Source organism: Trichomycterus rosablanca, chromosome 23, assembly GCF_030014385.1.
Source record: "Trichomycterus rosablanca isolate fTriRos1 chromosome 23, fTriRos1.hap1, whole genome shotgun sequence".
NCBI classification, from domain to species: domain Eukaryota; kingdom Metazoa; phylum Chordata; class Actinopteri; order Siluriformes; family Trichomycteridae; genus Trichomycterus; species Trichomycterus rosablanca.
Genome location: NC_086010.1, coordinates 11,914,802 through 11,942,302, shown reverse-complemented (window position 1 = coordinate 11,942,302; position 27,501 = coordinate 11,914,802). Strand labels below are relative to the sequence as shown.

Here is a 27,501-nt window from a genome sequence, read left to right as displayed (position 1 = left end):
TCGTGGTCTTATCAAACCCCGCTCTGTACCACGCAACCTCCGAGCCACCAGTCTCGCTCGACTTGAGCCTCCATCCAGGACTAAAGGAAGACAAGCGTCAAGGCTCTTCTCTGTTCTAGCTCCCAAGTGGTGGAATGAACTTCCTCTGTCTGTCCGAACATCTGAGTCTCTTGCTGTCTTTAAAAAACGATTAAAAACCCACCTTTTTATGAAGCACTTAAGCTGACATGTACTTATTTACTAACATCTTGTTCCATCCTTTTCCATTTAAAACAAAAACAAAAACACTTTGGTTCTAACAGGTTTTAGCAGATTTGTGTTCTTCGACTGTTGTTTACCTAAACTTGAGAAATGAAATGTTCACTTTGGAAGCACTTCTGTAAGTCGCTCTGGATAAGAGCATCTGCTAAATGCTGAAAATGTAAATGTTAAGTCTGGGCAATTAAGAAGTTAATGAGATCAGTATTAATGTAGCAGTTATTATAAATAAGCCATAGCCTGTTGTAGTTTTTCTGGAGAAATGAAGTAATTATTGTTTTATTAGAATTTGATTCTGCAGTTGACGGTTGGAGTATACTTAATGTTTTTTGTATTAAGCTTTTTGTCTGACTTTAGAATCTGCTCATGGGGCCAGAATCGATTGTATGTTTACATAGCATGCCACTGGTGAATGATAGACACCTAACATCTTTAATAATATTTAGTAAATGTTTATGATATGAAAGTTATTATAAGTAATGCTAAATGCAACGCATTGTCCTAAAATGTGGGATAGTGGTGGCCTAGTGGGTAGAGCTTTGGGCTATCAATTAAAAGGTTGAGAGTGCGAATCCCAGCTCTGCCATGCAGCCACTGTTGGGCCCTTGAGCAAGGCCCTTAACCCTGTCTTCTCCAGGGGTGCCGTACAATGGCTGAACCTGCCCTCTGACCCCAGCATAACAAATAAAGGCATTCTACTTGTTTATTTATGACCGGTTTATTTATTATTATTATTATTTTTTAGGTTATTTATTAGATAGATAGATAGATAGATAGATAGATAGATAGATAGATAGATAGATAGATAGATAGATAGATAGATAGATAGATAGATAGATAGATAGATAGATAGATAGATAGATAGATAGATAGATAGATAGATAGATAGATAGATAGATAGATAGATAGAACTCATTAATCCTGAGGGAAATTGGGAGAAATGTTTTTCAAATCTACCATCCCGGTAGATTTAGTCAACCCCCCACCCCTAATGTTTGTTTGATGGCTTTGGCCATAATTTACCTAAACGGTGAACCTTTTAGATAAGGTAGAGAGGACTGGGAATTACATTAATAATATGGTGCCAATATGCAAATGCTATACTGCATGGTGAAATTGAAGATGCTAACTGGAACTCACCTATTTATACTCTTTTTGTCAAACAGTCCAGACGTAATGAATACATGAATTACAGTATTGCCTTTATTTGTCATATACACTGATCAGCCGTAACATTAAAACCACCTCCTGGTTTCTACACTCACTGTCCATTTTATCAGCTCGACTTACCATATAGAAGCACTTTGTAGTTCTACAATTACTGACTGTAGTCTATCTGTTTCTCTACATACCTTTTTAGTCTGCTTTCACCCTGTTCTTCAATGATCAGGACCCCTACAGGACCACCACAGAGCAGGTATTATTTAGGTGGTGGATCATTCTTAGCACTGCAGTGACACTGACATGGTGGTGGTGTGTTAGTGTGTGTTGTGCTGGTGTGAGTGGATCAGACACAGCAGCGCTGCTGGAGTGTCCACTCACTGTCCACTCTATTAGACACTCCTACCCAGGTGGTCTACCTTGTAAATGTAAAGTCAGAGACAATCACTCATCTATTGCTGCTGTTTGAGTTGGTCATCTTCTAGACCTTCATCAGTGGTCACAGGACACTGCCCATGGGGTGCTGTTGGCTGGATATATTTTTGGTTGGTGGACTATTCTCAGTCCAGCAGTGACAGTAAGGTATTTTTAAAAACTCCATCAGTACTGCTGTGTCTGATCCACCCATACCAGCACAACACACTAACACACCACCACCATGTCAGTGTCACTGCAGTGCTGAGAATGACCCACCACATAAATAATACCTACTCTGTGGTGGTCCTGACCATTGAAGAATAGAGTAAAAGCAGGCTAACAAAGCATGCAGAGAAACAGATGGACTACAGTCAGTAATTGTAGAACTACAAAGTGCTTCTATATGGTAGCTAGGGAAAGAGCACAGGGTCAGTCATTGTACGGCACCCCTGGAGCTGAGGTGGTTAAGGGTCTTGCTCAAGGGCCCAACAGTGGCTGCATGGCACTGTTGGAACAATGGGTCAGAATTTGAACTCTCAACTTTTCGATTGATAACTCCTAACCCACTAGGCTACCACTGTTCTCTTACTGGTAATACTGGTCATACTGGTGAACTGAGCTAGCATCTAAGCCAACTTTGTAAATGTTTAATGCTCGGTTGGTCTTAGCATAAACATATTGTAGGTTCATGTCTAATGTCAGTGTGCACTTATTTACAGCCTACATAGTAAATTCTGTTGTCTAATAGAACAGAAAATAGATGCTAGGGACTGAGATGCAGATCAAAGAGCAAAGTCTGCACTCTGGATTACACTCTCTCTCTCTCTCTTTCACACACACACACACACACACACATACATTAATGCTTAAAAATAAAAAAGAGTGAGATCCTTTAATAACTTTCTTTTTAGCACTATACGTTTAGAGGTTTTATGGGTTCGAAAGGCCACTTTTTAGGGGGTTCAGCATTCACAGGTTGTCCTTTTCCATTTGCCAGCTTGTTTTACACACTCAGAGCAAAAGAGACTCCACTCCCATCAGGACTGGGCTGGACTCCCCTGAACAGCGGAACCTTTAGATAATGATTAGGTTCAATAAAATGAGTTAAAGTTTCACTCTTACAGGAAGGAGTGTGAGCTTGAGGGTTTTATTCTGTTAGTTAGCAGCTGGGAGAGGAGCTCTGCTGATAGGTAAATGTGTCACTCTTACTAGATTATTGTGGTTTTATTTTTCACTGTGCTTTTTATTGTTTGTTTGAATGTGTGGATCAGAAGAACATGCAGTGTGAGGATAAATGGTGGGATGTCTGTGTTGGTGTGTGTTAGACTGGAGGACAAGTTGTAATCTTGGTTTGACTTTGTTGAGGTTTCCTTCAAGGGTTTTGGCTTTGGCCACATTGCTGGGCATTGAAATAAAATTACAGTTCAGCCTAGGTAAAGTTGGTTGTATTGTCCTGATATGAACAGTTTGACTTGGATAACTGCATATTTATTTTATTTTTTAATTTCTTAATGGGTCACTGTGGGCAAACCATCAGAGGTCATTGCCTCTGTGATTGAGGCCTGAGAGGCATGAAGGTTTCTTAGGCCCAGGCAGATTGTGGATGGAGTTTTCTCACATCTTTGTAGCACTTTATTTTATTTTTTCACCATTTTTGTTGTTTTTTATTCTGTACCATTTAAAGACAATATACTTTCAGTGCAAACGTAATTTAACTCCACAATGTGTAGCTATTTATTGTAATTTCTTCTAAATAATATCTCAACACCATTGGTTACATTATTTCACATTATTTACTGGCAGTAATTGTCAATAATTATTATATAAGACAGTATTGTGAATATTTGATAATCGAATAATTAAATATTTATTAAAGCAACGTTAAAACTATGGTTTACATTGCATGTTACACTAAAACGAAGGCAGGATGAATAAAAAATGAAAACGGGTTAGACAAAGGTTAGAAAGTATCAAAAGGAGTGTCTCAAAGTCACCTTCTCTTTTTGAGGCGTGTCACCTACAACTCAGTACTGTTCATTAACAGCTCCTGTATTCTGTACAGGCCTGGTCTAAATGGAATTTCTGATATAAGCAATTTTAAGCAATGTAATGCCATTAATAAATAAACAGCTTTAATGATTTTTAAATAGCACTTCTACACTTTCCATACTCTAATTCCTTTAATTCGCCAAAATAAAGAGAATTGAATAGATACATGAATGAATATTGTTATATATGGTAAATATATTGTCACTTGGTGTGTCATTAAGCTTTTTTGCAGTTTATTGTTATTATACATTGATAAGTGCGCTAGTCCCTAGCTCAAATCTGTTACAGTAGGGTCACCTTACTATGTCTTTTTGGCCCAAGAAATACATTGGTATAGATTGATGTAAAATCCTATATAACACTTAAAGAACATCACCACACATTGACCAACATGTAACAGTTTAACAAGCCAACAGGGCAAGTGTTAAGACTTGGAGCATCTGATATGGTTTTATGTCCACAAGATTCTGAGATAAGCTTATTTAAATATGCTTCATTTATCTACGTAGCATGGCAAACTTTAAACGTTAAGTCTGGTGTGTATATTGTCAAAGGCTGGGCAAAATAAATCAGATGCCTTGTATTAAATTTGACTTCCATGTCAGTTTAAATAATATGTCATCTTCCTTTTTATACTGAAGCTACTGGTAGCACATTTATTTTATAGCTCAAGTAATTTTAAGTTAACACAGAAGTTCTGTACAAGACTGCACATGTAGAGTTTATTGTAGTATTGTTAAGTATACAAAATAATTACTTTTTAGCACATACCATATATGAATTTACTTTAACTAACGATATTAATGATTGCCAAACATATTTGAACTGCCTGACTGACTCAGCAGGAGGTTTCATGTTTAGTAAGTCAGTCGGTCATTACCTGTATTTAAGCAAAGATATAAAATAAATCTCATTCCACTATCTTACACTTACAGGTAAATAGTCATATATAATCAGACATATAGCTTATAATTATTTTTTTTTGCTATGTAACATATAGACACAATATACAAACTGTTAATATAACTGTATATTAAAGAAATGTTAAAAGACATCTATATCTTTATTTCTTGCACTGTTTGTTCTTTTGCCCTAACTGATTTTCAAAGTCAGTTACTTATTTAAGGTCATGCAGACCTGGCATTGAGAATGTGTTCAATGCAGTGTACAAATAACCTTCCCATGAACTTTTTTGTTCTGTGACGTTATGACTTGGGATTAGGACTTTAGTTAAACCCTCTCAAGGATTAAGTTCCAACTACCTGTCAATGGTAGAACATCATGGCAGGACTTTTTGGAACTAGATGGGTCATATAGTAATTTTAATCTGCCTCATTTACTGTTAATGTAAAATGATATACAATTTATTTGTTTTATAAGTGCAAAAGTAGTCACAGATACTTTGGACTGTATGAATACTTAGTACGTGTAATTGCTGTTTAAATTTTTTTTTTAACTGGACACATGAATGTTGGCACAAGTAATCTTGCCTGTAATCTTAATTGTAATTGAAAACATTCGACCCCCAAACATCATTTGGGGATATTTTGTTAATACTGACCTGTCACAATTATTCAACCCCTGCATAATATTGCTGATCTTAAAACCTGCTACTTGACTGTATGATCTTAAGTTAGGGTACATCATGATTAAACCATTGGGAACTCAATAACAATACTTAGTTTGCTTCAGCTGTGATGTGTTACTTAAACAACACACAGAGATGTGTTCAATGGGTGGTGCAACCATGGTGAAAACTAAGGAGCAGCTGCAAAAGCTGAGAGAGGAGATCATTTAATTGGACCAAAAGGGCAATGGGTATAAGCAGCAGCAGACCTACCTGGCAGTGGCCCAAAATTACCTTATCAATATTTTCAGGACACTAAAAAAAACCCTGGGTTACTACAAAAGTCTGAGTGTCAGAGGCAACCATAGGATGACCACTTAACAACGAAGGACTTTGTGGTCAGACTCCAACACCACACTTGACCAGAAAGCACAGGAAGGGTTGACTGGAAAATAATTGAAGTAATTTGGATAGACATACAGAGTTTAGGAACACAGTTCTATGGGGCGACAAATAAAAAATGGAAATGTCTAGCCACATGGAACAGTGATTGTCTGGTGCTAGAAAGGTGAGGCTTATGACCAGAAGAATTGTGAGATAATGTCAAGTCAAGTCAACTTTATTTATATAGCGCTTTTTACAATAGACATTGTCTCAAAGCAACTTTACAAAATCCAGGACCAACAGATACAAAAACCCCTGTTGAGCAAGCCGAGGGCAACTGTGGCAAGGAAAAACTCCCTGAAAATTACAGGAAGAAACCTTGAGAGGAACCAGACTCAGCAGGGCCCATCCTTCTTGGGTGGCCTGGAGGATATTTTAAATAAATACACGATTTACACAAATCATACAAACACAGAATTAAATGATCTAAAAGTTATAACTGGTAATAAATAGATAAATAAATAATAATGATAGAGTTGTTATTCGCTCTAGTCTTTAATAAAGTCTGTAGTGATTTCTTGTCATTCTTGGTGCAATTACTCCCGACCCGTCACATCTGGCAGAAGCAGCATCGTTGTCACTGCAGTCTCGACTTTAATCCTTAACCTCGGCGGGTAAACAGGTTTCCATCAGAATGCCTTTGGAGTAAAACAACAAAGAATGTAGTTAATAATGTACAATGCTAGTTGAGTAAAACAGTTTTACAGAGAGTTTTAGACTCCGGCAGCCCTAATTATTACAGCATAACTAAAAGGGAGAGCGAGCAGGTAACAAGGTCATGAAGGCTTTCACAGGACATCAGCGCCCACCTCTCCTACCCAAACCTGAGTGATTGGACAGGAGAGGCAGAACGACAGCAATCCAACATCCCTGATCACCACAAGTTTCTATGACCAAGAACCCCCAAGCTCTGCGCCTTTGTCTATACTAATCAAAAGCCTGAGAAAATAAATATGTTTTCAGTCATATATATATAATATATATATAGTCTAGATAATGTGAGATTGTGACTGCCATCATTGATTTAGAGAAATACCAAGACATTTTGAGGAGTATTGTGATGCCTTATGTGATCAAATTGACCCTTGCTGATAAGTGAAGTTTTCAGCAAGACAATGATTCCAAGTCAACCAAAACTTGGTTAGATAATCAGTCCTGGAATATCCGAAAGTGGCCTTCTCGGTCTCTAGATTTAAATCTCATAGAAGATCTTTGGTGGGGTTTAAAGAAAGCAGTTGTAGCATGAAAGCCATCAAGCCTCAGTGGCCGCTCAGGTGGCGCAGCGGTAAAAAAACAGGCTGGAACCAGAGCTGGGATCTCGATTACATCGTATCGGCCACATGAACAACGATTGGCCTGTTGTTCAGATATGGGCGGGACTAAGCTGGATGGGGTCTCTCTCTCATGACTGGTGCAATTACGACCTCACAACACTGAGCTGCACTGCACTCGTCAAAGTGTAGGTGATAAGATTTACATTTACACTTACATTTTCAGCATTTAGCAGACGCTTTTATCCAAAGCGACTTACTCAATGAGTGGAACACGATGAGCAATTTAGGGTTAAGGGCCTTGCTCAGGGACCCAACAGTGGCAACTTGGTGGTAGTGGGGCTTGAACCGGGAACCTTCTGTTTACTAGTCAGGTACCTTAACCACTGAGCTATCACTGGCCATAAGATGCATATGGCATGCAGCCCACGTGTCTCCTCAATCTGAGCAGGGATTGGCATTGGCGGAGAGGAAGCATGACACGATTGGGCAATTGGAGGCACTAAAAGGGAAAAAAGGGGAGAAAATGCATAAAAGCATTTAAGAAGAAACCCTCAATGGGCTGGAAGCTTTTAAATAGGACGAATGGACAAAGATTTCATAAGAGAGGTGTAAGAAACTTGTTAGCACAGGTTATCAATGGATGTTCCACTGAGTACTGAATCTGGTGGTTGAATATGAATGAACGTGGACTTTTGTCATAATTAAACTAAAAATTGCTTATATGTATTAATAAATATTGTAAATATTGGGTTAAATATTTCTGTTTGCAACTTTATATTGCCTCTAGGTATTTACCATGCCTAAATAAATGTATAACTTCCTTTTTTTTCTTCCATCAGGATTTAATATTTATGATGGCGACCGCACATCTGCTGCTTGTGGTTCTTCTTGTCTACTCTGTAAGTCATGTGTGTGTTTAAGATCAATTCCTGTTATCAAAGATCAATCTGGTTATTGTTCAATTCAACACCTTTCAATCATGTAGACTTGTTTTCTGTAAATCAGTACTTGTTAGCAGTACAGTTAAAATCAATTTAAAACAAAGTTGTTATAGCAGTTGTGTTTATTCAGGGAAATACTAGACTATTGAGTCTCTGGAGTTCACATAACCCATTATTACACAGGCTTCTGGAGCAGATCTTGAAGACAAGAAAGGACCATTAGATCATAAAGTTTTGGAAGTGCCAGAGGCCACACCAGTTCCATATGCAGTTTTTCAGGTAAGCACCATTTAACTGTTTTAAAAGATTTCCAATGTTTTCACTGACTGATGTAGTTGTATTTGTATAATTGTATAAATATGGACAAAGGCATGTTATTAATCATTTGGAAACTCACTCACTGTCTTAACCGCTTATCCAATTAGGGTCGCTGCTGGAGCCTATCCCAGCTTTTCAATGGGCGCAAGGCACACAGTAACACCCTGGACGGGGTGCCAGTCCATCGCAGGGCACACACACACACACACACACATTTACCTACAGGGCAATTCAGTGTCTCCAATTAACCTGACTGCATGTTTTTGGACTGTGGGAGGAAACCGGAGCTCCCGAAGGAAACCCACGCAGACACGGGGAGAACATGCAAACTCCACACAGAAAGGATACCAAGCTGAAACATGACCATCTGACTATCTTTTAGTTCATCCAAGATGGGCTCTGGCCCAGGCAATTGTGGCATTTCTGCATAGAATTGATGTATGACTTTCACTTTGCATTTGTTGATGCAGTGCACTGTGTTTAGTGACAATGGTTTTCTGAAGTACTCCCAAGTGCTTGGGGTTATATTTATCAAAGTAGCAAAATATATTTAATTGGGCACCACCACCCTAGGTCACACCAAATATAAAAATATAACAATGTGCAGACATGCATTCAACATTAAGCAAACAGTGGAATTTATTATTTGATGCAAGACTGATACCCTCTATATATCTATAGGAGTTTTTACAATTTAAATTAAATTTTAATTGTAAAAATTCTTAAATGGAAAATTTTCTTCCCTTTTTTCACTTTCAAATAAAATATTGGACAAAAATATCTAATGTTCTAGTATTTTTAGGGCCAGTGTCCATCATGTAGCCCTTAGTATTATCCTAACTTTACCCCTAACTTTTACCCTGACACAGCCAATCAAAGTTCAAACTGTCTTAGTCATTCTTCAACATGAAAAGACAAGAGAACACACAATTCAAATAAGGTAAGTGTGTTAACCATTATGAGTCATGGGGCAATAAATAAATAAATAGCTTCTCACCTGAAAATGTCCATATCTACAGTAAGGGCAATCATTTTAAAGTTCCAGTGAACTGGAATTGTGACACACTTGCCCGGACAAAGACCCAAGATAGAAAGAAACATAAAAAAGAATCAATGTTGGAGAGTTAAAGAAACATTGAAAGTCATCTTGAAAGTCACCTGGCCTCCTTTACCGCAATGCCACCAGATCATTTGGAAGGCTTGCTAGCATAAAAGTGTTGGAGAGTTGGAGTAGCTAACTGCTACTGGGCTATGCGGCCTTGATTGTAACCATGTTCTATGGTCAGATAAATCAAAAATTAAAAGATGTTATAGGAGATAACTGAATACTGTTTCACTATTTACTGTTTAAGAGAGGTTGTACAAAATATTAAACACATGTGAGACAATAACTGGCAGGACTGCAGGTCAGGATGCTCGGTACGGTATCTTCAGAGTCTGCCCATCCCGCTTGGTGCAAAACAGTAGAATGTCAATATACAAATACTGTATGCTAATGCTAACAGATCTAGGTGTTAAACAGATGTCAGTAATTTTTTCTAATGTAAAACCTTTATTTCTATTTCCAGTTTATATCTACAGCAGATGGTGTGTCATCATATCTCATAAGTGGTGAAACAGAAGGAAAAATCAGCATATCCAAAGACGGTTGGCTGTATCTTGAAGAACCACTAGAATGGAGCCCAGGGAAAAAACACACTCTTAATGTAAAACACCTTTATTTTTTATTTAAAACCAACTAGGCCAAATATTTTTTCACTTAATGCTTGCATAATACTTACATAATACAGTAGCAGTGACCATGGCTTTCTTAATTCCAGTCACTACTTTAGACAAAACACTACAAGTAGAAAAGACGCTGAAGTAACACTGATAACATTCTTCAAAATTTTGGACAGTGTCAATGGCAATGTCTTCTTTTACAATGTAATAACAGAAATTTAACAACTCAAGTACTCAAGCACAATGTCATTTTTTACTATTTATGCATTATTTTCATTTTTGTCCCAATTTTAGTGTAGCCAATTACTCTTCCGTTACTGGGGACCCCAATGGTGTCCGAGGAGGGTATATTTTGCCTGACACACGTCCCTTTCCGATGCATGCGCAGTCCATTGACCACATCTTAATTGGCCATATCTAGATGGATTTGCGTGTGAGGCCAGTTTCGTGCGTGGAGAGTTACGAAATGAATGATCTCTGAATTCACACATTTTTATAGGTTCCTACACAGCATCGAAGGCCCCACCATTTTTTTAGTCTGGTCATTTTCCACCAAACAGACTAGTGAGTGGCCAATTTTGTCTGCTGCAGGCACTGCCAATTGTGCCTGCTTGAAGGCGCCCAACCAACAGGTAGCATAGCTGATGTTGGAACTTAAAGAGTTTACAATCCCAACACATCCCCAGGTCTGGAATTAAGATAACCTGGTACAAAATGTGTTATGCTGTATCATTAACATCTGTAAGTGCATCTGCTTTAGATTAAGGCACTCTCAGCTGATGGCCATACCCTTGATGGGCCTTATACAGTTGTTCTCCAAGTTTTGGATGTTAACAACAATCCGCCTGTCTTCAGTCAGAGCCAGTATAGTGGAAGTATCAGAGAGCATTCAGCTGCAGGTAAGACAAACACACTTACACACAGACACACAAACATTATTTATGATTATTTATGTGTTAACCTAATGCAAATTACTGGAATTCTTTCTTCTTATAATACAGGCATTCCATTCGTACAAGTGTTCGCCACAGATTTTGACAATCCAGAGACACCCAATGCTCACCTAAGCTACAGCATTGAGAGCCAAATCCCCAATCCTGCTGGTACACCTTTCTTTACTATTAACCAAAAGACTGGGGAAATAGCTACCACAGACGAGGGTACGTAAACAATACAAATATCAACATGTCTTTAAAATCAGAAGTGTGTACTGAAATTAGGTGTGTACCTAATTGCGTTTATTCTGGTGTTTTAGGAGCAGCATTTTTAAGAGCCAGAACTTCAGTAATGTACAGTCGTGGGGAGGTCCGTGGTAATGTTGATGTTCTGAAAAAGAAGTTTAGTGATTTCTGCAATCCAACCAACAACATTCCCCTTGAGAACAACCCCTTCTTCACATGTGTGCATCTTGCTGGTATGAACTTACACATACACACAACACATGCATTGCATTAATCACATATAATCACATACAATCACATATAATGACACTTTATAATTCTAAGGCATATCAAAACAGACCTTAAGCTTGTCTGTGTAGTGTACAGTGGGGCCAAAAAGTATTTAGTCAGCCACTGATTGTGCAAGTTCTCCTACTTAGAAAGATGAGAGAATTTTCATCATAGGTACACTTCAACTATGAGAGACAAAATGAGAAAAAAAAATCCAGGAAATCACATTGTAGGATTTTTAAAGAATTTATTTGTAAATGATGGTGGAAAATAAGTATTTGGTCACCCACAAACAAGCAAGATTTCTGGCTCTCACAGACCTGTAACTTCTTCTTTAAGAAGCTCTTCTGTCCTCCACTCGTTACCTGTATTAATGGCACCTGTTTGACCTCGTTATCTGTATAAAAGACACCTGTCCACAGCCTCAAACAGTCAGACTCCAAACTCAACCATGGCCAAGACCAAAGAGCTGTCGAAGGACACCAGGAAGAAAATTGTAGACCTGCACCAGGCTGGGAAGAGTGAATCTACAATAGGCAAGCAGGTTGGTGTGAATAAATCAACTGTGGGAGCAATTGTAAGAAAATGGAAGACATACAAGACCATTGATAATCTCCCTCGATCTGGGGCCCCACGCAAGATCTCATCCCTTGGGGTCAAAATGATCATGAGAACGGTGAGCAAAAATCCCAGAACTACACGGAGGGACCTGATGAATGACCTGCAGAGAGCTGGGACCAAAGTAACAAAGGCTACCATCAGTAACACACTACGCCGAGAGGGACTCAAATCCTGCAGTGCCAGGCGTGTCCCCCTGCTTAAGCCAGTACATGTCCAGGCCCGTCTGAAGTTTGCCAGAGAGCATATGGATGATCCAGAAGAGGATTGGGAGAATATCATGTGGTCAGATGAAACCAAAATGGAACTTTTTGGTAAAAACTGAACTCGTCGTGTTTGGAGGAAGAAGAATGCTGAGTTGCATCCCAAGAACACCATACCTACTGTGAAGCATGGGGGTGGAAACATCATGCTTTGGGGCTGTTTTTCTGCAAAGGGGACAGGACGACTGATCCGTGTTAAGGGAAGAATGAATGGGGCCATGTATCGTGAGATTTTAAGCCAAAACCTCCTTCCATCAGTGAGAGCATTGAAGATGGAACGTGGCTGGGTCTTCCAGCATGACAATGATCCCAAACACACCGCTCAGGCAACGAAGGAGTGGCTCCGTAAAAAGCATTTCAAGGTCCTGGAGTGGCCTAGCCAGTCTCCAGACCTCAACCCCATAGAAAATTTGTGGAGGGAGTTGAAAGTCCGTGTTGCCCAGTGACAGCCCCAAAACATCACTGCTCTAGAGGAGATCTGCATGGAGGAATGGGCCAAAATACCAGCTACAGTGTGTGCAAACCTGGTGAAGACTTACAGGAAACGTTTGACCTCTGTCATTGCCAACAAAGGTTATGTTACAAAGTACTGAGTTGAACTTTTGTTATTGACCAAATACTTATTTTCCACCATCATTTACAAATAAATTCTTTAAAAATCCTACAATGTGATTTCCTGGATTTTTTTTCTCATTTTGTCTCTCATAGTTGAAGTGTACCTATGATGAAAATTACAGACCTCTCTCATCTTTCTAAGTAGGAGAACTTGCACAATCAGTGGCTGACTAAATACTTTTTGGCCCCACTGTATGTGTGTGGTGCCTTTATGATTAAGGCTTATCTGGCACCTACTTGATGCAGAAATGTGCTTGTCTTAACATCTATCGATGCAATACTGAACCCTGGCTATGCCCTGAGCTCACTCACTAACAATCAAAATTCAAATGTTCTTTTTGGACCAAAACTGGGTTCCGTCCATTCAGTTACAAAAAACCCCAAAACAATCAGCTGCAGAGGATAGAGGGGAAGGTATGCCAACCCGCCAACCTAAAAAATTAACCATATTGCCATATATAGACTTTTGCCATATTGGGTGTTCGAGAAAAGAGATTGATTTAGTATTTATTACTCTTTTATTACTACTGTTGACTCTATACATCACTATATAGAACATGTCTGGCAATGTGAAGCAAAATTGAAGGTCTCTAGAAAATTCTATTACAGTTGCAAAACAAAGTCATTTAAATCCGCTTAAAAAGGGTTTCAAAGCCATTGCTAAGGCTCTAGAGTCCAGCAAACTACAGTGAGAGCCAATATTCACACATGGAGAAAAGTTGGATCAGTGTGAACCTTACCAGTAGTGGTCGGCCTACCAAAATGTCACCAAGAACTTATCAATGACTCATCTAGTTGATCACAAAAGAACCCAGATGAACATCTTAAGATCAGTGTACACCATTCCACACGAAAAAGACACCAAAGGAAAATAACATCAATGGAAGAGTTGCAAAACATTGCTAACCAATGAGTTTTGGGATAATATTATGTGGGCTGATAAGTCAAAGGTGGAACCTTTTAGAAGACATGGGTCCTGATACATTGCAATCCACAATAAGAATGTCATATCAACAGGCAAACATGGTGGTGGTAGTGTGATGGTCTGCAGCAGCTTTGCTTCTGCAGGACCTGGATGACTTAAATTCTGCTCTCTATCAGAATCATTGCAGCACTATAGCTACAAAAAAAAGAAAAGAAAAAAAGAATTGGTTACCCAGCTAAAATAATACTATCAATTAGGTTTATAAAGTGACCCAAGGTGTCATTTTATGATTTCTTCATCAATAAACATAGACTGGCTAATTTAACTACTGTTCGTATAGATTTAGATAATAATCCAAGATTTATTTAATCTTTCAGATTCTTCTGTTGAGACATACACTGATCAGCCATAACATTAAAACCACCTCCTTGTTTCTACACACATTGTCCATTTTATCAGCTCCACTTACCATATAGAAGCACTTTGTAGTTTTACAATTACTGACTGTAGTCCACCTGTTTCTCTGCATGCTTTGTTAGCCCCCTTTCATGCTGTTCTTTAATGGTCAGGACTCTCTCAGGACCACTACAGAGCAGGTATTATTTGGGTGCTGCATCATTCTCAGCACTGCAGTGACACTGACATGGTGGTGGTGTGTTAGTGTGTGTTGTGCTGGTATGAGTGGATAAGACACAGCAATGCTGATGGAGTTTTTAAACACCTCACTGTCACTGCTGGACTGAGAATAGTTCACCAACCAAAAATATCCAGCCAGCAGCGCCCCGTGGGCAGCGTCCTATGACCAATGATGAAGGTCTAGAAGATGACCAACTCAAACAGCAGCAATAGATGAGCGATCGTCTCTGAGTTTACATCTACAAGGTGGACCAACTAGGTAGGAGTGTCTAATAGAGTGGACAGTGAGTGGACACAGTATTTTAAAACTCCAGCAGCGCTGCTGTGTCTGATCCACTGATACCAGCACAACACACACTAACACACCACCACCATGTCAGTGTCACTGCAGTGCTGAGAATGATCCACCACCTAAATAATACCTGCTCTGTGGTGGTCCTGTGGGGGTCCTGACCATTGAAGAACAGGGTGAAAGGGGGCTAAAAAAGTATGCAGAGAAACAGATGGACTACAGTCAGTAACTACAAAGTGCTTCTATATGGTAAGTGGAGCTATAATACAGACAGTGAGTGTAGAAACAAGTAGGTGGTTTTAATGTCATGGCTGATCAGTGTATGTGGTCAATGTTAAGCTCTTACTAAATATTTGTTTATATGCATGTACAGAGAACAGGAGACTGAATACCATTGAGGATCCAGACTACACTTTAATTGTGCGGGTGGAGGACTTAGGTGGCGGGGCTCTGAACGCCCTCAGCAGCACCACACGAGTGAACATTGCGATCAGTCAAAACCTGTGGATAAGCCCCGGAATAATCTCTATAAAGGAGAATTGGATGGTGGAATACCCCAAGCTGATTACGTCGGTCAGTTTGTGCTTTACAAAGAACATTTCATTTAATAATAGCATGAAATTTAAATGTGTTTTTTGTCTGATTATTATTACTAAATTATAAAGTACGCATTCATATATGTGTGTGTTTTGTAGGTACGTGCTAATGACCCCAATGCAGTGTACAGGCTTTTACAAAAGGAGCGAGAAATTCCTTTTCCTTTCACTATCAATGAAGATGGAGAGATTTACATCACTGAGCAACTAGACAGAGAACAAAAGGACATGGTAAAGTATAGCTGCATGCATACAATCACTAGAATTTAGATTACCAAGAGTGCTTGTTAATACGTATTGGGTAATATTGATTGATTCCTTATTGATCCCCAAAGGGAAATTTCAGTGTTACGGCAGCAATTTACAAATCACAAGCATCACACAAGACACGTCAATGTAGTGCAAAGGAAATAGAAGAAAAATTAAAATGTAATGTAAAAAATACAAAATAATGAAAAATATATAACATTTAAGAATATAGCCGCTCAGGTGGTGCAGCAGTGAAACACACTAGCACACCAGAGCTGACATTTTAAACTCATCGGTTCAAAACTCAGCTCTGCCATCCGCCTGGGCTGGGCGGCTACATGAACAATGATTGGCTGTCATTCATAGGGTAGGATAAGCCAGATAGGGACTCCTCATAACTGAGTGAATTACGAACTCTGCTGGCTGGTTGATGGCATCTGTGTCGAGGAATAATGCAATCAGAATGTGGCTCTCTGTGCACAAAGCTGATCCGCATATGAACCCGCCTCGTGCAGGTGAAAAGACGCAGTCGGTTACTACACATGTGTCGGAGGGGGCGTGTGTCAGTCTCGCTCTCCTCAATCGGGGCAGGGGTCAGCTCCAGTAGAGAGGAAGCATAACGCAATTGGGTAAAAATTGGACGTGCTAAAAATCGGGAGAAAAAGGGAGAAAATGCATTAAAAAAAGAAAGAATATAAGGGACACAAGACAAACAATAAAAAACTAAATGAGTAAGTCTAAAGGTGCAGTTTATAAACATTATGTGTGCATTTGAGCTCTTTGCAAATAAAACAGTACCATGTGTAATTGAACATATCAAATAGTACCATTTGAAAGATTGATTGTCTTTTATTGGTACTATAGGCTCTGCATCCTCTTTTTGTAGAGTCATTATACTGCAGATTGCCACTGCATAGGGCGAAGCCACTGCATATGGTGGAGCCTCCCTCCCAAATTGAAAAAGGAGTTAAGGGCAGGGCTATAAATACACCTGGTGAAGTCCTTCAACACCAAATTTATCTCTGTATGGACCTTGTTTGTGTTTTGCTAAAACAGAAAAGGGAATTTTCCAAACTTTGTCAATGTCATTGTACTCGTACAGTGTAACTAAGCACTCCCAGTGCAAAGCCATGTACAACAGCTCCAGAGTATTATTCTCACAGCCAGATAATGAATCGTTTTTACAATGACAGTATAATTTACAATTATTTCATATATTATACACCGATCAGCCATAACATTAAAACCACCTCCTGGTTTCTACACTCATTGTCCATTTTATCAGCTCCACTTACCATATAGAAGCACTTTGTAGTTCTACAATCTATTTCTCTACATACCCTTTTAACCTGCTTTCACCCTGTTCTTCAATGGTCAGGACCACCACAGTGCAGGTATTATTTAGGTGGTGGATCATTCTCAGCACTGCAGTGACACTGACATGGTGGTGGTGTGTTAGTGTGTGTTGTGCTGGTATCAGTGGATCAGACACAGTAGCGCTGCTGGAGTTTTAAAATACCGTGTCCACTCACTGTCCACTCTACTAGACACTCCTACCTAGTTGGTCCACCTTGTAGATGTAAAGTCAAAGACGAACGCTCATCTATTGCTGCTGTTTGAGTTGGTCATCTTCTAGACCTTCATCATTGGTCACAGGACGCTGCCCATGGGGAGCTGTATATATGGCTGGATATATTTTTGGTTGGTGGACTATTCTCAGTCCAGCAGTGACAGTGAGGTGTTTAAAAAGTCCACTAACACACCACCACTATGTCAGTGTCACTGCAGTGCTGAAAATGACCCACCACCCAAATATTACCTGCTCTGTGGTGGTCCTGGGAGAGTTCTGACCATTGAAGAACAGCATGAAAGCAGGCTAAAAAGGTACGTAAAGAAACAGATGGACTACAGTCAGTAATTGTAGAACTACAAAGTGCTTCTATATGGTAAGTTGAGCGGATAAAACAGACAGTGAGTGTAGAAACAAGGAGGTGGTCATAATGTTATGCCTCATTGGTGTATATTATATTACTATTTTTCATAGTAATCTAAAGTTTTCAAAGATGCTCATTTCAAAACATTCTGTCTATGCCTGTGTGTGTGTGTGTGTGTGTGTGTGTTAGTACACCTTGGTGGTGTTGGCTGAGGATAAGCAAGGTGTCGAACTGGAATCTCCTATGGAGATTCAGGTTGAGGTAGGAGATGAGAATGACAATGCTCCTCGGTGCCCAGATGTCGAAACTGTGTTTGAGGTGCAGGAGAATGAGGAAGTCGGTAAGACACAAACTCCCACTTATACAAACTACGAGGGTTCTTCAAAAAGTTTCCGCACTTTTAAAACTCTATTTATTAAGAATTTCAAAAACAAATTACATCACTTTTCTTTTTTTTAATGCATTTTCACCCTTTTCTCCTGTTTTTTCCACGCGTCCAATTTTTTACCCAATTGCGTTATGCTTTCTCTCTACTGGTGCTGACCCCCGCCCCTGATTGAGGAGAGCGAACTGACACATACCCCCTGCGACACGTGTGCAGTTCAGCCGCTCAGCCCAGCTGGATGGCAGAGCTGAGATTCAATAGATTCGAAATCCCAGCTCTGGTGTGCTAGTGTGTTTTACCCCTGCACCACCTGAGTGGCTAATCACTTTTCTACATAGTCACCTTCTGATGCATTTTTCCCAGCATTGTACCAACTTTAATGCCATCAGCAAAAAATGTTTTGGTTGAGCGTGTAGCCACTGATGCACCGCTGCTTTCACATCATCACATGAAAATCTTCTTCCCCTTAAAGCTTCTTTAAGCATTCAAAAAGGTGGAAATCAGATGGCGCTAAATCCATACTAGTCAAGTCAAGTCAAGTCAACTTTATTTATATAGCGCTTTTTACAATATACATTGTCTCAAAGCAACTTTACAAAATCCAGGACCAACAGATACAAAAACTAATATATAAATACTATAGGCTCTCTCTCAGTCTCTCAGACACGACAAGTACTAATCCTCCCGTCTTCACCGTTTCCAACAAAAATACAATAGTGCAGAAACTTTTTGAAGATCCCTCGTACATTTCACATATTTGTTGGTTCACAATTTTTAAATATTCTTTTACTCCATGTTAACAAGGATGTTTGTGTGGTTGGGTTATTCAGGTAGCCACATTGGTGATCTGTTGGTTCATGATGCGGACAAAGAGAACACTCTAAACTCGTTGCTAACCTTCAAGCTTTTGAGCCAGACTCCCACATCTCCCTCTGATGGAATGTTCTTAATCGACCAATCACGTGGCAGAATCCAGGTGACCAAGCACAACTTCCGTAGGCAGGATGTGCCACAGTATCAGCTCAAGGTTTCAGTTACTGATGGAGGTAAGTCTTTCGAATCAATTTGCTCATCCACAGTGTGTGTATGTTATTAGTTGCCATGTTTTAGACAATATTAGACAATTTGCTGAATATTTATGCAAATGTGACAAAAAACTAGGACTTCCAGGTGGCGCAGCGAGATAATCCACTGGCACACCAGCGCTTGGATTCTGAACTCCCGAGTTTGAACCTCAGCTCTGCTACAGGTCGGCTGGGCATAATTCCCAGTGCCTGCAGCAGACAAAAATTGGCCATTAAATGTCTGCCAGGTGGGTAAAAGACCAGACTGAAAATTGGGTGGGGTCTTCAATGCTGTGTAAAGACCTTGGTTAGAAGCCTGAGGTGCCTGTACAGAAAGTGGAGGAGCACGGAGATCAGTGTGTGGTTCTCCGTGCACCTCACATGCGAATTCACTGAATGTGTGGGCGAATAAGAAGGGGACAGTGGACTGCGCATGCGTCGGAGGGTGCGTGAGACAGGCAAAAATACCCTCCTTGGACATGACCGAAGCCTCCAGCAGCAGAAGACTAACTTACGCTGACTGATTACGCTAAATTAGGAGAAAAGGGAAAAAATGCATAAACAAAATCTCAATAACCACACTGAGACAGCAATTTGAGATAAAGATAAATACTGTGGAGGAATCCCACAAAATACCACACAGTAATGCAACCCCAATTCCAAAAATGTTAAAACAGCAGGGAAATTGCCGCTCAGGTGGCGCAGCGGTAAAAACACACGCTGGAACCAGAGCTGGGATCTCGAATACATCGTATCGAATCTCAGCTCTGCCTACTGGCTAAGGCTAAGCGGCCACTTGAACAGCGATTGGCCTGTTGTTCAGATATGGGTGGGACTAAGCCGAATGGGGTCTCTCTCCCATGACTGGTTTGTGATTGATGGCGCCTGCAGAGAGATGAGAAAAGAGTGCTCTCAGGGTGTGTCCTCTCCATACACAACGCTGAGCTGCACTGCACTTGTCAAAGTGCAGGTGATAAAATGGATATGGCTGCTGCCCACGTGTCGGAGGGGGCGTGGGTTAGCTTCATTCTCCTCAATCAGAGCAGGGATTGGCATTGGTGGAGAGGAAGCATGATGCAGTCGGGCAATTGGACGCGCTAAAAGGGAGAAAAAGGGGAGAAAATGCATAAACAAAATATAAAAAATACAAAAAAACAGCAGGGAAAATGCAATTAAAACAGAAAGCATGTATCGGTAAACTGTATTTAATTAAAATAAGCACAAATAAACTTAAGCTGTTTTGATTTCCATATTTAATACCTCTTCGTGTATTACTTTTTTGGTTTCTGTCCAGTTTTTAGCACAGAGTGTAATGTCATCATCAAAGTCATCGACATCAATAATGAGATCCCCATTTTTGAAAAAAATGATGTAAGTATTCAGTTTGTGCACTGTACATCGTTCATTGTAATTTATCGTGTTCTAATCTATTGTGTGTGATTATAATGGCTGTATCTTTTTGTGCAGTATGGAAAACACAGTATTCCCGAGCTAGCTGAACTAGGGACCACTCTACTGACCATTAACGCTACAGATGCTGATGATCCAGGTACAGGAAGCTCAAAAATTGTTTACCAAATAGCTGAAGGTGATCCGAACGGTGTATTCGCCATTGAAGTTGATGATGCCACTGGAGAGGGTAGAGTCTATGTAGCACAGGTAGGAAGAATGAACTCAAGATAAAGTCTTGCCTTCTGTTTTAACCTTGAACCTTGTTTTTGACCACTTTTATACTCTCACTATTTCACTGCAGCCGCTGAATTACGAGGCTCAGTCTACCTATCAGCTTAAGATTAATGCTCGCAATCCTGAGCCGCTGATTAAGGGGGTGGACTATGATGAGCGCTCCACAGCGGTTGTTGTCATTGAGCTGGTGGATGTGGATGAACCTCCAGTGTTTAAAGTGGACATTGTGAATATTAACATCCCAGAAAATGTTACTGTAGGAACCACAGTTCTAACAGCTGATGCTGAAGACCCAGAAGGACACAAAATCATGTAATAATTCAATATATTTAAACTTTTTTTTTAAACTTTGTATTCTGATTGGTTTGTTTAATAGTAAAAATGTGTGTTAGGTTTAAGCTGGAGGGAGATGACCATGGATGGCTGGAGCTGGATGCTGACTCTGGGGAGCTGAAGACTAAAGCCAGCTTGGACAGGGAAGTGGTGGATCAACTTAACCTCCGAATCATTGCATACGAGTCAGGTGGGATCCACATTAATGAAGTTAACACTTAAAGGCTATAAGCCTGTTTACAGACCATAGTTAAGTACCCCATAACAAGTACTTTAAAGAATTAAATAATAAAATTCTGGTTAGTGATTTCAAATGCCCCCAAAACATTCTTCAGTATCCAAATGAAACACCTCATGTCCTCCTTCCAACCTATAAGAGCAGGTCTACTGGTTTTCTGTTGTGTTAGCTTAGATTTGTCACAGGTACATGTAAGTATGTCTAGATCAGAGGTTGTAATTGCCATGTGCATGAATTCAGTCATTTCCTTCCATACAGGTGTACAGAAAATGTAAAATTAGTGTACTACCAATGAAAGGTCAATTAGCTGTTCAAACTCTGATTTGCTGTGTTTTATACACCAATTAGGCATAACATTATGACCACATTCCTAATATTGTGTTGGTCCCCCTTTTGCTGCCAAAACAGCCCTGCAACTGTGATGCACTGTGTATTCTGACACCTATCTATCAGAACCAGCATTAACTTCTTCAGCAGTTTGAGCTACAGTAGCTCGTCTGTTGGATCGGACCACACATGCATCAATGAGCCTTGGCCGCCCATGACCCTGTCGCCGGTTTACCACTGTTCCTTCCTTGGACCACTTTTGATAGATACTGACCATTGCAGACCAGAAACACCCCACAAGAGCTGCAGTTTTGGAGATGCTCTGACCCAGTCGTCTAGCCATCACAATTTGGTCCTTGTCAAACTCGCTCAAATCCTTACGCTTGCCCATTTTTCCTGCTTCTAACACATCAACTTTGAGGATAAAATGTTCACTGGCTGCCTAAAATATCCCACCCACTAACAGGTATCGTGATGAAGAGATAATCATCGTGATCAAGAGATAATATAGGGCAGCTGTAGCCAAGCGGTTAAGGTACTGGACTAGTAAGCAGAAGGTCATTGGTTCAAACCAGACCACTGCCAGGTTGCCACTGTTGGGCCCTTGAGCAAGGCCCTTAACCCTTACTTGCTTAGAATGTAAGTCGCTTTGGATAAAAGCATCTGCTAAATGTCGAAAATGCAAAAAATAATTAGTGTTATTCACTTCATCTGTCAGTAGTCATAATGTTATGCCTGGTTGGTGTAATTATAACCTAAGCGATTTACTTACTAGTAAACTAGCATTTTAAATTATATTTATGTACATAAGTTTGTACATAAGCCGTAGCCTAGTGGTTAAGGTACTTGACTAGTAATCAGAAGATTGCTGGTTCAAGCCTCACTACTGCCAGGTTGCTGCTGTTGGGCCTGTGAGCAAGGCCCTTAACCCTCAATTGCTCAGACTGTATACTGTAACTGTAGTGTAAGTTGCTTTGGATAAAGATGTCTGCTAAATGCTGAAAATGTAAATGTAATGGGTCAATGTTAGCAGCCCAGTGACGATCCTATGCCAGGATAAATAGGGAATCAAATATGCGGATCATCAGTCAGAATTACATACCAGATCGGTTGAGGCCTGGGTTTACAATGACCACCACTAGTACTGTTAACCAGCAGGGTACCAGTGGAAAATAAAGCTACTATTGAGCCAAGGAGAAGATGGATAGGGGGAGGACATGTTCTACAGCTAAAAGAGAGGTAACATGCTAAAAAGGGTAGAAAGGTAGTGGTGAGAGCTGGAACTTTGAATATCAAGAGGCAGGAGTAAGGAAGAAAGGTCAAAGAGAAAGTTTATGGATGGGGTGAGGGAGGACATGGAATTGGTTGGTGTGACAGAGGAGGATGTTCAGGACAGGGTAAGATGTAGACAAATGATCCACTAATGGCCACCCCTGACCGAAGCAGCTGAAAGAAGATGATAGCAGGCCACTAGCAGGCCAAAATGAATTTAATTATTAAGTACAGTGGACCCTTGACTTACGAATTTAATTGGTTCTGAAGGGCTGTTTTTAAGTCAAAATTTTCTTATTTTTCGCATAGGAAATAATGTAAACAGAATTAATCCGTGTCAGACCTCCCAAACCCCACCCTTTACCTAACCCTTCTAATGTCTTAAAAGGTCTTTTTTGTTATAAATACAAATATATTTTCCCTTAATCTTAAATTATACAACAGGTAGTTCCGACCTTACAATCTGATTGGTTGAGAAGCGTTCTAGCCGTGCTGATATTCGTGATAACAGCACGGTCTTTTCACACCACAATGGTATTACTCCGCTGACAACTTGGGATGTCTGCTTTGTATTGTTAAACTTTATATTCGTTGTGGAGCTACTTTTTGGCGGAAGGTATTGTCAATATTAAAGCATATTTATTATGAAATTCAGGGCTTCTTTGATTTATTTTCTTTCTTTATTTTGTAAAAACTGTTGTATAAAAGCAATAGAACACTCGAGGTCGTGTGTTATTGCGAATAACATCACGGCTGTGATGATCTACGGCACTCACCTTCGGTTCGTGCCTGCGACCAAATCACAGCCGTGATGTTATTCGTGATAACACACTCCCTCTCGTGTTCTATTGCTTAATTATAGAATAGATAATAATGTAATAAACAATAATAAACAACAATACACAGTAGTACTGTACTGTACATAAAAAACACATCACATTTCAGTACAGTACGTGTGCTGTACCATAAACCATAATAAATTTCCTTCTTTTTATATAAAATGTATCCACCAGAAACAACAATAACTCTTATATTTCTGTATTATTTCCTTCTTTAATTGAACAGTGTTGTAATTTGTAGATGTAATTGCACGAAAGAAAGAATAGTTTACTGAGCCGAATTCCTTCTTCTCTCTCACTAACTGTCCCCTCTGTCTGATACACAGTGACACCTACTGGCAGGAGTAATTATACAACACAACAAATAGTGATTTTTTAAAATTTTCTCACCACTTTTCTCTGCACCTTCTTTGGGGACATTTTAATATTGAATTTTACATAATATAAAGAAAACATCGGAAAAACACCGTCCGCTGTCCGCTCACTGTATGTATATATATATATATATATAGAGAGAGAGAGAGACGGTTGGAGTCAACTTGTTCGTGACGTCACGTGTTTCATGGATTTCTGTTCGTAATCCGAAATTTGTTCGCACATTAAGTTGAAAAAGATAGTTCGTAACCCAAATTGTTCATATGGTAAACCGTTTGTAACTCAAGGGTCTACTGTATTAAATTATTTTGCAGTTCAAGGGACTTGAACCCAAAAAGCTAATGTGGTAATTAATTATCTACATTTTAACACAACACAAAACTTACTAAAATGTGTTACCTTATTGGATTAAAATTAAAATTAATAAAATAATTTTTGTGTCTTATCAGATGGCCAGAAACAGCAGTCTGAAAAGGAAGTGTCCATCCAGCTCTTAGATGTGAATGATAACTTCCCTAAACTACAGCAGTCTCAGGGTTTCATATGTGTGAAGAAGCCTGAACCGTTGTTGCTGACTGCTGTGGATGCAGATGCACCACCATTCGGAGAGCCCTTCACTTTCAGTCTACCACTGGGCCGCAAATCCCCCAACTGGGAGATTACACCAGTGGACGGTGAGCAAGCTAACCTAATTAACCTGTTACAAATTTGGCCAGGCCTAAGTATCCAGACTTACTGAACTGAAGGTTGTTATTTTGTGTTTTGTAGACACTTCAGCTAATCTTGTGTTAAAGAAGAAGCCCTCAACTGATCAGACCTTCACCATTCCCATCAACATTAAGGACAGTGCCGGCATGGGTATTACACAAAAGATTGAAGGTAATAAGTGTACTTTGTTGATTCATTTGCTCGTAAAAGTCAGTGTTAAGAACTAATTAACTCATGTTTTACTTTTACTTATTTTATCTCAGTGCGAGTGTGTAACTGTACTGAGTTAGGTTACTGTTACATGGAGCCCGGGACTCATGCTTGGAAGTTTGGAGTATCCACCACTGTTGGCATTCTAGGAGGCGTTTTCGGATTTATCAGTAAGATTTAACATTAAAATAATGTATTTAATTGCAGTATAATTTGTGTGACACAGCTTTGAGCCTCAGAGGCTGTTATGGTGCTACACATCTTTAGGGTCTGGGTTTAAACCTAGAGTTAGATGTTCTCCACATATCTGTGTGGGTTTCTCATCTCCAAAAACATGCCAATAGGTGGATCTGCTGGCACTGTAATAAAATAATGCCAAAATATTTAGCCTGACAAAGATGAAGCAGTTACTCAAGACAAATAAATGACTTTATTTTAGTTTTGGACCCTGTATTACTATAATGGTTTTAAAATTAAACAATTGCTTTAGGATTCTAAGCTTTAATTTTACAGTTTAAACAACAACACTAATAAATAATAACATTTGGTCATAACTACTTTAAACCCATTTTTATACAAATGCTTTCTGACAGTTCTGGACTTTCAGTTTGGCACAAAAACAACACACATCAAAAGAACACCATACCCACAGTGAAGCATGGTGGTGGCAGCTTTATGTTCTGGGGCTGTTTTTCTTCAGCTAGAACTTCACCTTTAGTAAAAATTGATGGATTATGAATTGCTCCAAATATTAGTCAGTTTTGGCTAAAAACCTTTAGATGAATTTCACCTTTTAGCAAGACAATGACCTAAAGCATACCCCAACATCAACAAGTAAATGGCTTCATCAGAGAAGATGATGTTTTGGAATGGCCCAGCCAGTGCCCAGACCTGAATCCTATTGAACATGTGTGGGGGCTAGGCTGAGCGGCCACATGAACAAAAGTTGGCCTGTTGTTCAGATATGGGTGGGATTAAGCCAGATAGGGTCTCTCTCATAACTAATGCAATTACGACCTCGGCTGGCTGATTGATGGCACCTGCACAGAGATGAGAAAAGAGTGCTCTCAGGGTGTGTCTCTCCGTACACAGTGCTGAGCTGCACTGCCAATCTTACAGATTTGTAGCACTTTTGCAAGGAAGAGTGGGCAAAGATTGCTGATTTACTCTAAAAGACTCACACAGGTCACATTAACACCTTAACACACTCACTTTCTTAACCGCCTATCCAATTAGGGTCTTGGGGGGGTGCTGGAGCCTATCCCAGCTTTTCAATGGGCGCAAGGCACACAGTAACACCCTGGACAGGGCGCCAGTCCATCGCAGGGCAGACACATATACACACACATACACACACCCATTCACCTATAGGGCAATTCAGTGTCTCCAATTAACCTGACTGCATGTTTTTGGACTGTGGGAGGAAACCGGAGCTCCCGGAGGAAACCCACGCAGACACGGGGAGAACATGCAAACTCTGCACAGAAAGGACCCGGACCACTCCACCTAGGGATCGAATCCAGGACCTTCTTGCTGTGAGGCTCACCGAGCCGCCCCACATTTTAATACTTTAGCCTCAATTTGCTCAAGTCAATGTACCAGGCACTCCCATACATAAATATATATTTATTAGTATTTTACTTTAATTCAGACTTCACTGTTTATGCTGTAAATATGTTCATATACATATATACATATTGCAATTAATATTTCTTATGCATTGCAGTGCTCTTCATGATTATTGTTGTATGCCGCATCAAGAAGAATGCCAAGAAGAAACCAGAGGGTGATGGAGAAACCAATGCCATGCTCTAGTCAAACACACACACACACACACACACTGGATTTTTTAGTTGAAATGCATTATGGCTCCTATTCCATTTTCTCTATAAAGGTTTTTAACAAAGGATGCACTTAAACTTTTTCATTGTTTTTATATTTTAATGCAATTGTAAGATGAGGTTAGCATAATATATTAAACAATGTGCTGTGATGCATTCCGGGACTACAGTTGTCCTCTGTTTTCTGAAGAATTTCTTTGTTTTGTTTGGATATTTACAGTAGTATGGTGTCTTATGTTCTGGTTCATTCCAAACAACTGTAACACTTAATTATATAATAATTATCCCATTAAATTATGTGTTAACAAAACAGTATGTATTCTGTTGATGATTTTGTTTGATTGATTGAGAGTGAATATGGTTATTTTGGGTTTGGGGTTATTTGTCAATCTAAATATAATGACATAGTCTGGCCCCCACCCTGCAGTGATTCTATCCCGCTTCTGTTTACTGATACACATTTCTGTTAAATGTCTTTGTTTTCTTGATGTCA

At 39.7% G+C, this 27,501-nt stretch overlaps 1 protein-coding gene across 1 annotated transcript; it reads left to right on the top strand.

Moving 5' to 3' along the window:
• Nucleotides 1-8,021: 8,021 nt before the first annotated feature.
• cdh17 (cadherin 17, LI cadherin (liver-intestine)) lies at nt 8,022-27,233 on the top strand. The gene is made up of 18 exons (XM_062985709.1): nt 8,022-8,069; nt 8,295-8,390; nt 9,998-10,135; nt 10,912-11,050; nt 11,153-11,311; nt 11,407-11,565; nt 15,325-15,524; nt 15,647-15,778; nt 17,920-18,070; nt 18,946-19,161; nt 20,474-20,550; nt 20,647-20,838; nt 20,933-21,177; nt 21,258-21,388; nt 24,699-24,923; nt 25,018-25,128; nt 25,221-25,337; nt 26,894-27,233. Exons 1-18 carry the CDS (start codon nt 8,022-8,024, stop codon nt 26,980-26,982), a joined length of 2,625 nt encoding a protein of 874 aa, XP_062841779.1. The 3' UTR covers nt 26,983-27,233.
• The last annotated feature ends 268 nt before the right edge of the window (nt 27,234-27,501 follow it).

Bases quoted from the DNA above. Each gene is read 5' to 3' on its own strand.
- cdh17 (XM_062985709.1), top strand. From the start codon at position 8,022: ATGATGGCGACCGCACATCTGCTGCTTGTGGTTCTTCTTGTCTACTCT. The intron at 8,391-9,997 runs GTAAGCACCATT...TTCTATTTCCAG, and splicing joins TTCCATATGCAGTTTTTCAG to TTTATATCTACAGCAGATGG. The intron at 21,389-24,698 runs GTGGGATCCACA...GTGTCTTATCAG, and splicing joins AATCATTGCATACGAGTCAG to ATGGCCAGAAACAGCAGTCT.